Below are 15,177 nucleotides of genomic sequence, written 5' to 3'. Positions count from 1 at the left end.
TATGTATAAAAAAATAAAATATACTGTTCATGAAATGACAAAAGCAAAATAGAATATATATTAAGAAGAATACAAATAAAATGTATAGAAAATACAATAAAATATAATTATACAAAAATATAAAATAGTAGAATACATAGACAATTGAAAAGACAATAGAACATATTTAAAAAGTTTATTTTGGCTCGATTGCTTTTCTCTGTGGCCGCCGAATCACATTTTCATTTTAAAGCCAGCGCTCTAAATGTAAAGCCTTGATTTAAATGTATTTTAATGATAAATAATCCAAAAGAAATGCCATTATTTTCTAAAGAGTGTACTAAAGAGATTTTAATACATTTTGGAAAATAGTAAAATGTTCCATTTTCTAGCCACGGCTCTAGAATTAAAGCTAAGGAGCTGACATGCACTTGAAGGACAATGTGCAAATATTTGACTATATAAGGCCAAAAATGTCCATAGAAACCTGAAATTATTACATTTATGAAATTAATTTGCGACATTGAAAGAAAATGAATGACCTTTGTACTGATTTTATTTGGAGAATTTTTATGAATTTATTACATTTTTGCGATACATGATTTTATTTGTTAAATTTTTTTTGGGGGGGGGGCTTTTTTCCTTTAATGGGATTGGACAGTGGATAGTGACAGGAAAGTGGGAGAGAGAGTCGGGGTGGGATCCGGAAAGGACCACGGGTCGGGAATCGAACCCGGGTCGCCGGCATACGCTGGAGGTGCCCCAGCCAGTCACGCCACTGGCTGCAATACATGATTTTGTAGTATTCTTACACGTTTTGCTGCAGTTATCCTGACATGTATTTGTACAGTGCAGCTGCAGTGTACTGTCCTCCCCTCCCCCACGCTGTAAGCACTCCTTTCTACCCCCCCCCCCCCCCCCCCCCACTTCTCTCTGTCACCACCCATCCCCCTCTCCTCCATCTTTCCTGTTCTCTCTGCAGAGCTGCGGGCTCTCTGCTCACTCATTCACATTAATCACATTAATGTGCTCATACGCATGTACACATCTGTGTTCTCACATTACGTATTCCTTAAAAAGATGCCATGATGAAAATTATATATATATATATATATATAATGTTAATCTATGAGCAGCAAATTCTGAATCACACCCACTCCATTATGTTTGGTGGAGACAGAATATCCTTAAATCCTGCATACAAAATGATTAGTTATTTTCAAGTCTTAATCATTAGTTACTCAACATCGCCTCATTGTGTGTCCAATTTAGAAAAGCAAATGCGACAAATAAATTATATATATTTTTTATAAACATGATGAATAAAAGTCTAACATATTTCCTCAAGATACTTTGATATGTGTGTAATGTCACAATAGAGACACTAAATTCAAACATGAACCTGAAAACGAGCAGAATAGGACCCCTTTAAAAATGACATTTGAAAAAATATATATTTAGCTCCTTTAACTTGTAAAACGAATATAAAATTGACGGATACAATTTTAAAAAAGTTAAAGAAAAAATGGTTCGTTCAGGTATAAATCATATAAGCGTTCATTTCATCCTCTTCTACTTCACCCTCTCTCCTACCTCCCTTTTCCCAAACAAATTTTGTAACATTTGAGCCTCTGAAGGAGGTGTGGTAGGTTTTTTTAAAGGCTTTTAAGCTTCGTGGTCCTCAGGAGGAGATTACGCTCAGCGAGATGAAAACAGAGAGCTTGTTTTTGGCTCAAAAATACTTTAAAAGCACGAGAGAGCAGATTAAAGATTTATAACTAACATTTATGACCTGGTCTCTCTAACATTCACAGGTTGTGATTACCTCTGCAGGTTAACCCATCACAGGGGAAACACCTGCTGAACCCAGAACAGCCTTGACAAATCAGAGAGCAGAGAGCTGTATTAACAATAATAGTAAAACATTTCTTTTACTTTACTGTAAAGTCCTGAAAACTGATTCATTATTCATCAAACTTCTTCCATTACTGCACATGTCTGCATCATGACCTTGGACCTCTAACTCTGCGTGTGCGTGTGTGTGTGTGTGTGTGTGTGTGTGTGTGTGTGTGTGTGTGTGTGTGTGTGTGTGTGTGTGTGTGTGTGTGTGTGTGTGTGTGTGTGTGAGAGAGAGAGTTGTTTACTGGTTTCCTGGGATGTTCCTTTCTTTAGCACTCATAAACTAGTGTGTTTTTTTCTTAAAATATTCAAGGCAGGAAACCAATGTTGGAACGAAGGACAAAAGCTGCCAAAATACTAAGAATAAAATTCATTAATTACTGGATAAATAAGACAGTATATTTTAAATAATATCACAAATAAATGTAGGCATTATTTTTTCAATGATTCATAAACTGATCCATAATAAATATATACATGCATGCATTTAAATTGAATCCATGTCAATTAAAATAGGAAATATCAATTTTCATCACTTTATTATTTCAATAATCGGCACATTAATTTAAAAAATGTTTTGTACATTGAAGGTTATTTAGTTATTTTTTACTTTGGTAGCTTCCCTCCTCCATACAGGCTTTATTTAATTAATATGCTGAGGTGGAATAATGAACTTTATTTGATGAAACTGCTCACAGGCAACACCTGAGATCAGCTGACTCTCATTCACACATCCTCAATGATCAACGATGAATGAACTCATTACTGCCAGCAAATGTGAATAATTAGTTCGCCGGTGTACTTTTTTTTCCCTTGCAGTAAAATGAAAAATGAGAGCGACCTAGTTTCTGAGATATTGTGCTGCAAGGGATCAAAATAACGAACTAACAGAGAAAAATATATGAGAAACACATAGACATGTACCAGGTTAGAGTCTTAGGGACTTTACATAAGGACAGTATAACCTATTTGATCTTAATTTGTATTTTCTGCAGCTCAGAGCACTACCTGTACACAAAATATGTAATACTATTCATGCTCACTTTGTCAAACTTATTATTTACATTTTAGATTTTTTATATTGGTTTTATTATACTTAATATAGAATTGCTTGTTTTTATTATTTTTGTATCATGATTATTATTACTATTTTATTTATTGTGTTGTTATTTATCTATTCAATTGTTATTCTTATTAAATATCATTAAATGCACATAGAACTTCATAACATCAGGATGATTAAAACAATATTTTAGAAGTTGAGCCTGTACCAATAAGTTTACAACAATCATAAACAATAATAATAAAATGACTTCGAAATGCAAAAAAAGAAGAGAATAATAGTTTAAAGGGCAGATAGATAAACAGCAGTAAATAATGTTCTTGTTTCTACAACCTGATTCAACAGGATGCTGCAGGAAGATATTTCCCATCAGCCAATGCTCTTCTGCCCTCTTTGTTATGGAGCTTATCAGCTGAGAGCAGACGTGTTTCCCATGATGCTCCTCGGCACGCGTATAGAAACTGAAGGCTGCAAGACTGCTTCTTCTTGAGACACAAACTCTAAATATATACAGTACATTTTCTTTAGAGGTTGAGAACCAGTAAAAGCTGTAGTTTCTTACGAAGGTATACATTATTTATCTATGTGAAGGTTGGTCTTCTACATTCTATCTTATATCTATCATACCTGCAAACTCAGAAGGGCTGAAAAAGGTGACAAACTAAACTGTTGTAGTGGGGTCTGGGGGCATCCCCCCCCCCCCAGCCAAATTTAGCTATTTTAACATGTAAATTAAGCATTCTGGTGTACTCCCATAAGAAAATAAAGGGAAAAGACAACATTTTCTTATGGTAACAATGGCACATTTATTGACCCATAAACTGGTCAGTTAAAAACATTTTGAATGTGAAAAGCATTCAGGACAGGAAAACAGTAAATCCCATTGGGCAAATTTGGCAACATATCAACATAATATTATTTTCATTTTTTCCTCCTTTTGGCCTGGACAAGCCTTTCAAGGGCCCGTTTTCGCTGCTTGGCAATGTGCCTCTTTCGGGCCACACTATCGTTCTCCACCACCTCTGCCCTATTACTAGCAGCACTGGTAGATGGCTGGCAGCCAAACTCAACCCTCCTTTCTCTGATTACAAGCTGATTTTCCTGTCGTTGGGCTTTGTCCCTAGTTCCAGCTGCACTAATGTTAAAACACAACCTCCTATCTACCTCCCCAAACTTCAATCATCCCGGCAGTTTTGTCATTGTATGTATAGCCTATATTTTTATTACGCTATCATCATTCAACATGTAGAATGAACGTGTAATCTATAGAGTCGATTTACATAGATAATTCACAACCATGAACCTAATCTGGATCTTAAACCTGCCAATTGCCAACAATTGTTACTACATATAAAACATGTTTTCGTTTTTAGATCGCGTGTTTCAAAGGCATCTGCGTCTTGTGTACATAACACAGCGCAATATGAATGATGTCATTTCCAACAGTGAAGCGTTATATGTGCTTAAGAGAACTTTAAACAAACTCTACACACGGTCGCCAGCGTTTGTAGATTTAGTTTGTAACTCCAAACTTTTCGTAACTACTAAAAAGTTGATGAAACCGAAATAATTGATCCGAACGGATCACGTGATCCGTTGCACCACTACTAGCTACTCACTAAACCACACACGGATGTGTATTTGTTCATTACGTGTTCGTTTTCATCCGTCTCATATCTGACCACAATGACATAGCCGCCAGTAATATCAGATAACAGGACGGATGCTGTGGAGATTAGCCTTCACAAACGCATTCTTTTCGCATTGAACGAGGTGACGTAGAACTGGTCTAGCTAGGCTAACTCTAACACAATTCACTGAGGTTAGCTAGCAACCTAACAAGCTGATAAGCTTAAGCATGTTAATACACTTTATTTGGCTAAAATAATTTGACTTCAGCAACGTTAAAATGATACAGCATACAATGTTTTTGCCAGAGTACCTGCTACTAGACTTACCTCAAAACTTGTATCTGTAACGTATCCCGAAAATTGTCCAGAAGAACCACTCGCTGACGACTGAGCACTCCACTCCAAGAGGGACCGATGGGTAAAAAAACGCGCGCTGTGGTTTATCTTGCTTATGATTGGTCGGTGGTCGTGGAACGCGAGTCATTTGAACAAAGATTTTATTTATTGTGAAGATAGCAAACTTGTTTCTTGCTCCTTATACAGTCGGTTATACAGTCTACGGTTGGTCGGTTGGTCGGTCAGTCGTCGGTCAGCCCCCCCCCCTCCCCCTTAAAAAAACCTCTTCGGATCTACACGATTCACGTCAATGTTATTGGGATATTTTGTAATCTCAAATTTCTGCATCTTGCATTTCTGCATCTATTGCAGTGGTTATTGAACTTAATACAGTAGTTCTGTTTTTCTTCATCAAAAAAAGGGATTGATATATTCCCCAAAAATATAAGCAATGTTTACGCACATTACAAAAATAGCTTTGGTCGATATAGCTCATTTCTCCTTTCATGACAACTCGGAACCTAAAATTATGCTCTTTTAGGAGTGTGGCCTCCTTGAGTGACAGGTGTTGGCTGTTAGCTGTCTGTTTCAAATGGCCCGCCAAAGCCAGGCTGGCCGTTTCTAACAGTCTTTATGCTAAGCTAAGCTAACCAAACCAAGTGTAGCCAAGATAACCAAATTAAACAATTTCATTTTAGACCACTTCTTTGCTGATGATGTCTGATTTTATAAGTTTGTTGTCTTTAAGCAGACTTAACCCTAGAAAAAAAGGAAACAGACGGTAAGAGCACATTTCAGATTCATTGACTCTGTTTCCTGCATTATGGTGACTTTTAAACAATACATTTACTTTAACTCTCACGAAAAATAAAGAATCATTTCTTCCCTCTGGTTTATAGAAAAACACTGTTTTCATACATTTTCAGATATTGTTTTTAGCCCATTACAGAGTTGATGCAGCCTTCCTGATGCAGAATTTGTTGTTGAGTCACCACTCAAAAGGAATCGAAGTGGCAGAATTTGAGTACAATGCACGGTCTCATTCCGCAGGTTGTTACAAGGAAATCTTAAAAAAGTGTCAATATTTGTCATTTTTTACCTGGAGGGATACTGGAGGCATGTTACTGTAGGGGGAAACCGGGACAGGGCGATGAGTTTCTCTGTGTATCACAGTTAAAAGCCAGGCAGAACTACACTACCCATGATGCCTCAGGTACTGGCTGGCTGCAGATGGGTCTGAATGCATCACAGCTATTTATAACCGTCACTGACGTCATGTTTGTTTGGCTGAAGAAATAAAACTGCGCTCAGATCAGATATACAGATGAATACCAAGGTTGGGCTAGAAAAACACACACTTCCTATCATAAGCACGTTATTATAAGCTTAATAAAGACTTAGCGTATGTAACATTTGCTATTCATTATTTGTTTTATTTTATCAAAGACTCTTGGTTTTCTAAAGTTTTGCTGAATTTCTCCAGAGGGATATTTGCAAATATGACGATATCTATGGTGCAATGCTAGAAATGTGTCCACTGGTAGACATTCCTTATTTGCGTGTGAGGGGTGGAAAGAAACTTTTTAACCCTAGGATAAGAAGAACTCTGGTTATTCGAGTACAGACATTTGCACAGTGTTTTGTCGGCTTTGGAAATAAAGATGAGTTTAACCTGCAGGAGAAGTCAAAAAGTTATTTTCAGTTGGTGCTTATGTTTTATATTGTCACTGTCATACAAGACTTTTTGCCACCCACCACAAATGTGTTGTCTTTTATTGCTAAGAGCGTTTAAACTACACTTGGTATCTGTTTCAGAATTATTGTTCTGACTTGACAGATTTATCTTTATACAAAAATTAGTAAAATATTGTAATATTATTATAATCATTATTATTATTAATAATAATATGAAGAAATTAAATAATAACACAATCATTAAATCATCATCATCATCATCATCATCATAATAATGAAAATCTGACTAATAATAATGATAATCATGTTTAAAAAAAATCAATCACAAGCACACACACACACACACACACACACACTTTTCCCTTCTGTGTTTCTGTCTCTGCAGAGCCAGTGTGACGCAGGGGGGTGAGGGGGGGTTGTGGGGGCAGAGAAGGACACAATAACTGCAATATGACCACAAAGAGATGCAGACAGACAGAGCTGCAGGGAGGGATGCTACAATATGCTAATATACTAGTGTAACAAGGAGCTTATATTTCAAGTATCTACCACTAAAAGGATTCAAGAGCTACTGGTTCTTTCATTCAAACAACTTTGATAAAAGCTCCTAGACAAAAAATACAAGTCACGAGTTACGTGTCTTTAAGGTGTTAAGGAAATGTCCCTCTCAAAATCCTGTCTTCTTAAAACAGCTGTATAATCCAGTTGAAAGCAAAAAACAGGTCCAATGAAAGCAAAACAATATAATCCAAGGGAACAAAACTTTGCCAAAGAAGAAAAATATCCACAAAGGAAGTGACTCACCGGTCGCTGCGAAGGGAAAAATAATGTATACTTACTCAGACTCCTTTTGTTTAAAGGGTCCTCTAGCAGCCTCAGGTAACACCATCACTTAGAGCTAAACACACTGAAATCAACCCACATCTACACATTTCCCTCCCTCAGGCTGCCAAGCTTCCTCTTTTTCCTCCTCGAACACCAGATTCCTAAACAAACAATTCCCTCTCCTTTGTTCCCCAGGCCCCGCCCCCTTTTCTCCTCCTGAAATCAGCTGCCCACCTCAGTAGTGCCTACAGGGAGTACACAGGATGAACTAGATTGCATTGCATGTATATTGTTCCTACATTGGTGGCTATGACACACTAGCAGGAATGGGAGGGTGACTTTAAAAATGTAATTTGTTGTAACATATGTAATCAGTAACCTAATCTGAGTATCAAAATATAGAAGTAACCTGATTACTTTCTATTACTTTTGGATTACCTCAATATCACATGCAATGCAAATTAAAAAAAAGAGAACATATATAATATATATATATATATATATATATATATATTTGACTTAAGTGTATGTACAAAATGTAACCTTAGAAAACAGGAAGCCAAGTTATGTCATATCAAAAATGTATTCAAAGTAATATTAGTAGTACATTTAAGCTTAATGAAAAGCACAGACTATGTTTTTGATAATAAATCAGGTGTCCACTTTCTGCATAAAAAATAAATGTATTTAGAACAAAGAAGTAGCCTACATATAAACTATAAAGAAAATGCATTCAGTACATCTACCTATAAAATATGGGTCTTTATTTAAAAAGGTATTGCAACACTGTAATCGAGCTAGTAATCTCTACTTTTGTAAAAATGTAACAGTAATCTGATTACTTATTTTTTTAGGATGTAATTGTAATAGAATACAGTAACCTTTTTTTTTTGTATCCGGATTACATAAACCCGTTAACATGTAATCCATTAGTCCCATAGCCTGCACATTAGCTTAGATGCTAAACATCACCACATTTTTACATTTTTATATCCTCAAACATACAGTAACAGCCAATCAGGGTTGGATACATTTTTTGTGGCCAAATATTCAGTTCAGTTTTTCAAACTTCATTTTTATTTAGTAACATATGATTAAACACGATAAGAACATATACATGTAGAATATTCAGAGTTGGGTGTAAGGCGTTACAAAAGTAGCAGAGTTACAGTAATGTATTACTTTTGCTGTAACGCAGTAATATAACGCATTACTTCTGAAATTTGGGTAATATAATACACGTTACAATTCTCAGTAACGCAGTTACAACACATTTTAACCCGACATGATGTGGTGTTTAGTTTCAAAGAATTCACAAACATTGCGAGACATTCCAACACCAGAGAAATTATTGTGCAGGTAGAATAGTAACTCAGTAAGCCTGTTTCACAATGTAGAGCTACGGGCTCACAATGCAGAGCTGCGGGCTCACAATACAGAGCTGCGGATTCACAATGCAGAGCTGCGGGCTCACAATGCAGAGCTGCAGATTCACAATGCAGAGCTGCAGGCTCACAATGCAGAGCTGCAGGGTCGCAATGCAGAGCTGCAGGCTCACAATGCAGAGCTGCGGGCTCACAATGCAGAGCTGCAGATTCACAATGCAGAGCTGCAGAATCACAATGCAGAGCTGCAGAATCACAATGCAGAGCTGCGGGCTGACAATGCAGAGCTGCAGATTCACAATGCAGAGCTGCAGAATCACAATGCAGAGCTGCGGGCTCACAATGTAGAGCTGCGGGCTGCGGGCTCTCAATGCAGAGCTGCGGGCTGCGGGCTCACAATGCAGAGCTGCAGGCTCACAATGCAGAGCTGCAGATTCACAATGCAGAGCTGCAGGCTCACAATGCAGAGCTGCGGGCTGCGGGCTCACAATGCAGAGCTGCGGGCTGCGGGCTCACAATGCAGAGCTGCAGGCTCACAATGCAGAGCTGCGGGCTCACAATGCAGAGCTGCAGATTCACAATGCAGAGCTGCGGGCTCACAATCCAGAGCTGCGGGCTCACAATGCAGAGCTGCAGATTCACAATGCAGAGCTGCAGGCTCACAATGCAGAGCTGCAGGCTCACAATGCAGAGCTGCAGGCTCACAATGCAGAGCTGCAGGCTCGGAGGAGAGAAAAGAGAAAGGCAGGAGTGAGCGCAGGCCAAAGCACCAGAAGGTACCTTTCTCTGGGTCTGCTGCTTGAACCCCGAGAAGTTCAGAGACTTGTGGCAGAGTGTTGAAGATCTGCAGCCTCTGTCCTCTGTGGAGTCGCCGGCTTTTAGCCAAATCCCCGTAAACACACCAATGACAAGGCGAGCTAACGTTGAATAGAGACTCGTTCATATACAGCAGGTCACAGGGCCGTGCAGAGGCTCCACTAACATGTTGTTAATAACACACAGAGACGTAATGTTACCGGTATCACATATTATTCAGCCCTCTTAAACGGAGCAGGAGTTTAATTTCTAGCTATTTTCCTAATGTTCAGCATGTACTGCCAGATAGATAGAGAGCTTTAATTATTGAGCTGCAACAAACTACATTTTAGCATTTAAAGCCATACTTTTGCATTTATTCTGGTGAAAGTAACTCAAAGTAACGCAAAAGTAGTGTAACGCATTACAGTTCAGAGACAGTAATAATGTAATGTAACTTATTACTTTAAAATACTGTACTGTATTACATTTTGGAAGTGACTTGCCCATCACTGATAATATTGGATAATCATCCACCTGTCTCTCTCTGCTACTGTTAGTATAGCATTAAGGACATCAATACTGATCTGAAGAGCTTTTCATTATCTGCAAACACACACACTCTCACTGTAAACACTCGTCTCTGTTAGCAACAATTGAAATCCAATCAGTGTAATTGGAAACTGTTTACTTTCATCGACGGATCGCTTTAGCCTGCCTCACCTGCTGCCTGTATGTCACCTGTGTTACTGTACATTTCCTAAAGAAAACCTTGTGTTTCCATCATGGCTCCACTGTGAACAAAGAATCAAATAAAAAAGAAGAGTCTTGATGAGTTGAAGTTATAATAACCGGTTAACTTATTGAAAACATCCATTTACAAACTCTCACACATCTGCAGCTCGTTTATCTAGTCCATGCTCACTACTTCAAATTAAACTGAATTATTTAATACACTTTGCTGAAAAAGTCACACATGTAGGTGTGCTGCATAAATAGTAGGACTCAGGCAAAATGCATGCGGAGGAATGAGAGAAAAACAACACAAATATTGATCACTTCATATCTGTCATATAGTGCACATTTACTGGGCTTTTGCGCACTGGTTTTTAATCATTCATTTTTTTCAGACCAATATTTTATTGCATATCAATTTAACCTATTTATTATCTGGTATCTCAGTGGTGCCTTTTTTATCTTTTTATATTTAATTGCAAATGTTTGTGCAATTTTAATACCATGCACATTGACGCTGATGCAATACTATTATTATTTTTAAAGTTTTTAGCTCAGGAGTTCAGGTTACAATTGGAAAAATGGAAACATCTGAATTTGATGGAAGATGTGAGAATAGTTTTTGTGTGGAAAAGAAGCCCTTGAATGATAATGCTGGTTGTGTCAGAAACATGACTCGGCATTACTTTATGCATGATATTTGTGTCTGGAACATGATTCAGCGTTACTTTAAGTTCTGTATTTCCTGCGTCCAAAACTTGACTCGGCGTTACTTTAACTTGTTTATGTTACTGTATCTGAAACATGACTTGGCGTTACTTTAAGTTCTGTGTTTCCTGCGTCCAAAACTTGACTCGGCGTTACTTTAAGTTCTGTGTTTCCTGCGTCCAAAACTTGACTCGGCGTTACTTTAAGTTCTGTGTTTCCTGCGTCCAAAACTTGACTCGGCGTTACTTTAACTGTTCTGTGTTTCCTGCGTCCAAAACTTGACTCGGCGTTACTTTAACTTGTTTATGTTACTGTATCTGAAACATGACTCGGCGTTACTTTAACTTGTTTATGTTACTGTATCTGAAACATGACTCGGCGTTACTTTAACTCATGTATTTTCTGTTTCTCAAACAAGTCCTATGGTAATATTAACTTGTGTACTTCCTTATTCTTAAACATGACTCAGCGTTACTTTAGTCCTGTTTTCCCTGTGTCTAGAACATGACTCATGATAAAAGTAACTTGTGTACTTCCTGTGTGTCTGAAACGTGACCTAGAACTTCTTAATTCTTGTACATCCATGTGTCTGAAACGTGACACTAATATTAATATGTGTATTTCCTGTGGGTCTGCAGGCTAAGGACAGCGATGATGATGAGGAAGTGGTGCAGGTCGACAGGGACCATTTCATGGATGAGTTCTTCGAACAGGTGAGACACACACAGCTCTTATTTTGGCCTATAATTTCAAAGTTTCATGATTTGTCTGTTTAAATGCAAATGGCGTTCTAACCTCAGCTCCTGTAGAGAGTGTAATAAAGTGTGTATGTACGTGCAGGTGGAGGAGATCCGAGGCTGTATAGAAAAGCTGTCAGAGGATGTGGAGCAGGTTAAGAAGCAGCACAGCGCCATCTTGGCCGCTCCCAACCCTGACGAGAGTAAGACACACCTGCATGCTCACTCTTTTACACATAGGCTCCGACAAAAGGCAAATTGCACTCAGCTGCAAAACATCACGTCTGTGTCTGCTCTGAAATATCATGTACACAGGCTGCAGTTGATGCAAAATACATAGAGCTATTATTCTAATCACTTCGAAGTTAACTATGCAGACTTTTTTTTCTTAAATATCCAAATATGTTCAAAATATGTTCCTTAAAATATTCGGTCTCGTTGTATATATACATGCTTTTATCTTGGAATTGTTGGTCCCCTTTTCTGTAATATTCCAGCTTTTTAATTTTTTTTAATATTCTGATTTATACTCAAAATATTCTTCAAAAATTCCAGCTATTTTTTTAGATGTTATTAATCTTAAATTGAAAAACTGTTTCCAATAATTGGAGCTTGACAAAACAGCAAAAATGTTAACAAAAAAGCACAAAAAAAAATCTAGAGGCTACCCGGCCGCCCCAATGCCACAAGGAAGCATATTTTACAATATAAATGTTGATTGTAGCATTTTCTGGATTTATCTGCCAGCACTTTGCATGCTGGAATAGCCCCAGCTCCATATTCATTAAATGAATATATTTGTGTTGATTCACGGAGCTCTTGCAGCAGTGTGTAGAGGTTGCAGCTTGCAGTCGCCCTCATGACTCAGCAGTAATGTCCTGATGTCAGTAATGTGTCAAGGTCTGCATCAGAATCAGAGCCTTTGCTGTCTGGCATTATCGTTTTTATTTATCTAACCCTTATAAATATATATATGTATGTTATATGAATATTATATTTCATCCTTTAGTACGACTAATCTTCAACTGTAATCCAGAATATGCGTTGAGAAAAGCACTGGAATAAATATTCCTTCTTTGACTTTTGTTCAGTATTAAATTCATACTAATGCAGACTTTTTCTCAACATTATAAAAAAAAATCTCAGAAAATGATTTTCAAAATATTTCGATTTAAAGAAAAGATATGATTGCCACTTGAAATGAAAAGGCTTCGAAGCAGCATTTATTTTGGATAAAGATAGAATGCGCAGAAAGCATACACCAATCAATAAATAAATAAAAGAAGAAAGATGAAGCTGAGTAAATAATACGTTGTAAAGTTGTGCAGCTCTGTGTCACACGATTCTTTTACACTCTGCAAATGTCTGTCATTTAATTTCAGTTAGCATTTTTCTGTTATTCTGCATGTTGGTGTTTTCAGTTGTTGCATTATGATTTTTCTTTTTCTGTTTCCATCCTTTCAAAAAACATGTGTTTACTACCTCCCTGTTATTACCCCTGCCCCCCGCCCTGTGGTGTTGCATGCTGCTTTGAAGTCTCGTCTGCAGTATTTAAAGTGCATGAAGTGACCCTGAAAGGATGGGAGGTAAACCTCAGGGGACATGTGAGTGACGTCGACCTTTAACTACTCTTCTTCTACTCTTTCTTTACATGTAGAATCTAATTAATAAGGGATGTTTATAATTTCTGTTTTATTCATCGGCTGAGAGCAACACACGACTGGTTTCAAACATACAATATATATATATATTTTAATAAAATAATAAATATTCTTAAAGAAACATTCCTGGTGATATTATCTTAGCATAGTAATCAATAAATTAAATTGATTTGACAATTTTTAAGTTACAACTTATAATAAATTGCCGTCTAAATCAATTCTAAACTCCATTTATTTTGTATAGCCCAATGTCACAAAACCCAATTGTATCAGTGGACTTTACGGATCCCACACAAAATAAAAAAATATATAATAGAATTACAAAATTAAATGTCAAAAATAATCAAAATGTTAGTAAAATGTAGCTAATTAAAATAGAAAAAAATAATTACTTTCATGGCAACAGTATGTTTAATATATTCTTTAAAAAAGATCCTTTATGCTTTGGAACACATTTATTGTGGAAATATTAGCAAGACGTTCCATTGACAGCAGTTTAACAGCAATGAAAACAACTAAATAAATTCCAACTTGGATTCCTCCATCATTTGTATACCCTAATCTTGATTTAAATGACTGATTTTGAAGAGTTTCAATGGTTAAATATAACATTTAAAGATTTGAGAAAGAGAGAGAATGTGTCTAGAATTTACAAATTACATTTATTTAAAGTTTAAAGACGGAATTTACTGATTTGAATAAACCTTGCAGTAGTTATAGTTTAATAAGGTTTCTTGCAGTTAGATGAAAACAATTCTGATTTCAGGAGAAATTAAGCAATTTGCGATGAAATTAAATGCATCCCATAATATCGTGCCCTCAAAGTGAGATATTTGAACAAAGATGTCTCACTCTTCTTTTTCTTCCCTCCAGTGAAAACACGTCGCTTTGTCTCTTCTTCTTCTCCCCCTGATTTCTGGGTCAGCTCACTCTCCGTCTCACAAAATGCCTGAATAATGCATGATGGGAGTTGTAGTGAGAGGAGGAGTACAGATGTACAGTGGGGCAAAAAAGTATTTAGTCAGCCACCAATTGTGCAAGTTCTCCCATTTAAAAAGATGAGAGATGATTTCCTGGATTTTTTTTTCTCATTCTGTCTCTCATAGTTGAAGTGTACCTATGATAAAAATTACAGGCCTCTCTCATCTTTTTAAATGGGAGAACTTGCACAATTGGTGGCTGACTAAATACTTTTTTGCCCCACTGTAGCTCTGCTTCTGAAACCACAGCCATTCATAAGGACTTGAGTGTCTTTGAGAGTGCGATCATTATCTGCCTCGTTAACACTAATTAATTAAAGAACACGTTCCACCAATCAAATCCTAACCTGCTGCTGTGAGTTTGATTAAACACAATTTCTATATTTCCAAAAAAGAGAAGGAGGGAAGAAATATGCTGTCAAAACACCACTAAATAAAAGCTGATGAGAACATTTTTCAAAGTAAAAAGGACAGAAGGGGTTGTGCTGTAAAATGTTAGGTCGTTGTAAGTAAAGAAGTATTATCAGTCAAATGTACGTTTGTCTCTAAAGTAAAAGCTGTCATTATCCAGAATGGTGCATTTTGAAGTGTTTTATTAATATTTCATATTCAGTTTTTCTCTCGAACGGTACCAGACAGTTCTAGATTAAGCTAATTAGTTGTTGTTGTAAACCTTTTTGTCGTCACCTTTGCTCCATTTTAAAATGTATAAAGATGTTATAAAATATAAAAATAAATATATATAAAT

At 36.9% G+C, this 15,177-nt stretch overlaps 1 protein-coding gene across 1 annotated transcript in view; it reads left to right on the top strand.

Annotated features, from left to right (window-relative positions):
- The window catches only part of LOC134877870 (syntaxin-1B), a 53,426-nt gene that overhangs the window by 18,320 nt on the left and 19,929 nt on the right, over nt 1-15,177 (top strand). The window contains exons 2-3 of the mRNA XM_063903542.1: nt 11,690-11,764; nt 11,892-11,991. Of these exons, the coding sequence (XP_063759612.1) occupies nt 11,690-11,764; nt 11,892-11,991 (175 nt within the window). The remainder of the gene's footprint in view (nt 1-11,689; nt 11,765-11,891; nt 11,992-15,177) is intronic.

Source organism: Eleginops maclovinus, chromosome 16 (genome assembly GCF_036324505.1).
Source record: "Eleginops maclovinus isolate JMC-PN-2008 ecotype Puerto Natales chromosome 16, JC_Emac_rtc_rv5, whole genome shotgun sequence".
Classification (NCBI taxonomy): domain Eukaryota; kingdom Metazoa; phylum Chordata; class Actinopteri; order Perciformes; family Eleginopidae; genus Eleginops; species Eleginops maclovinus.
Note: the sequence above shows the minus strand (reverse complement) of the source record. Positions and strands in the feature narration are given on the sequence as shown.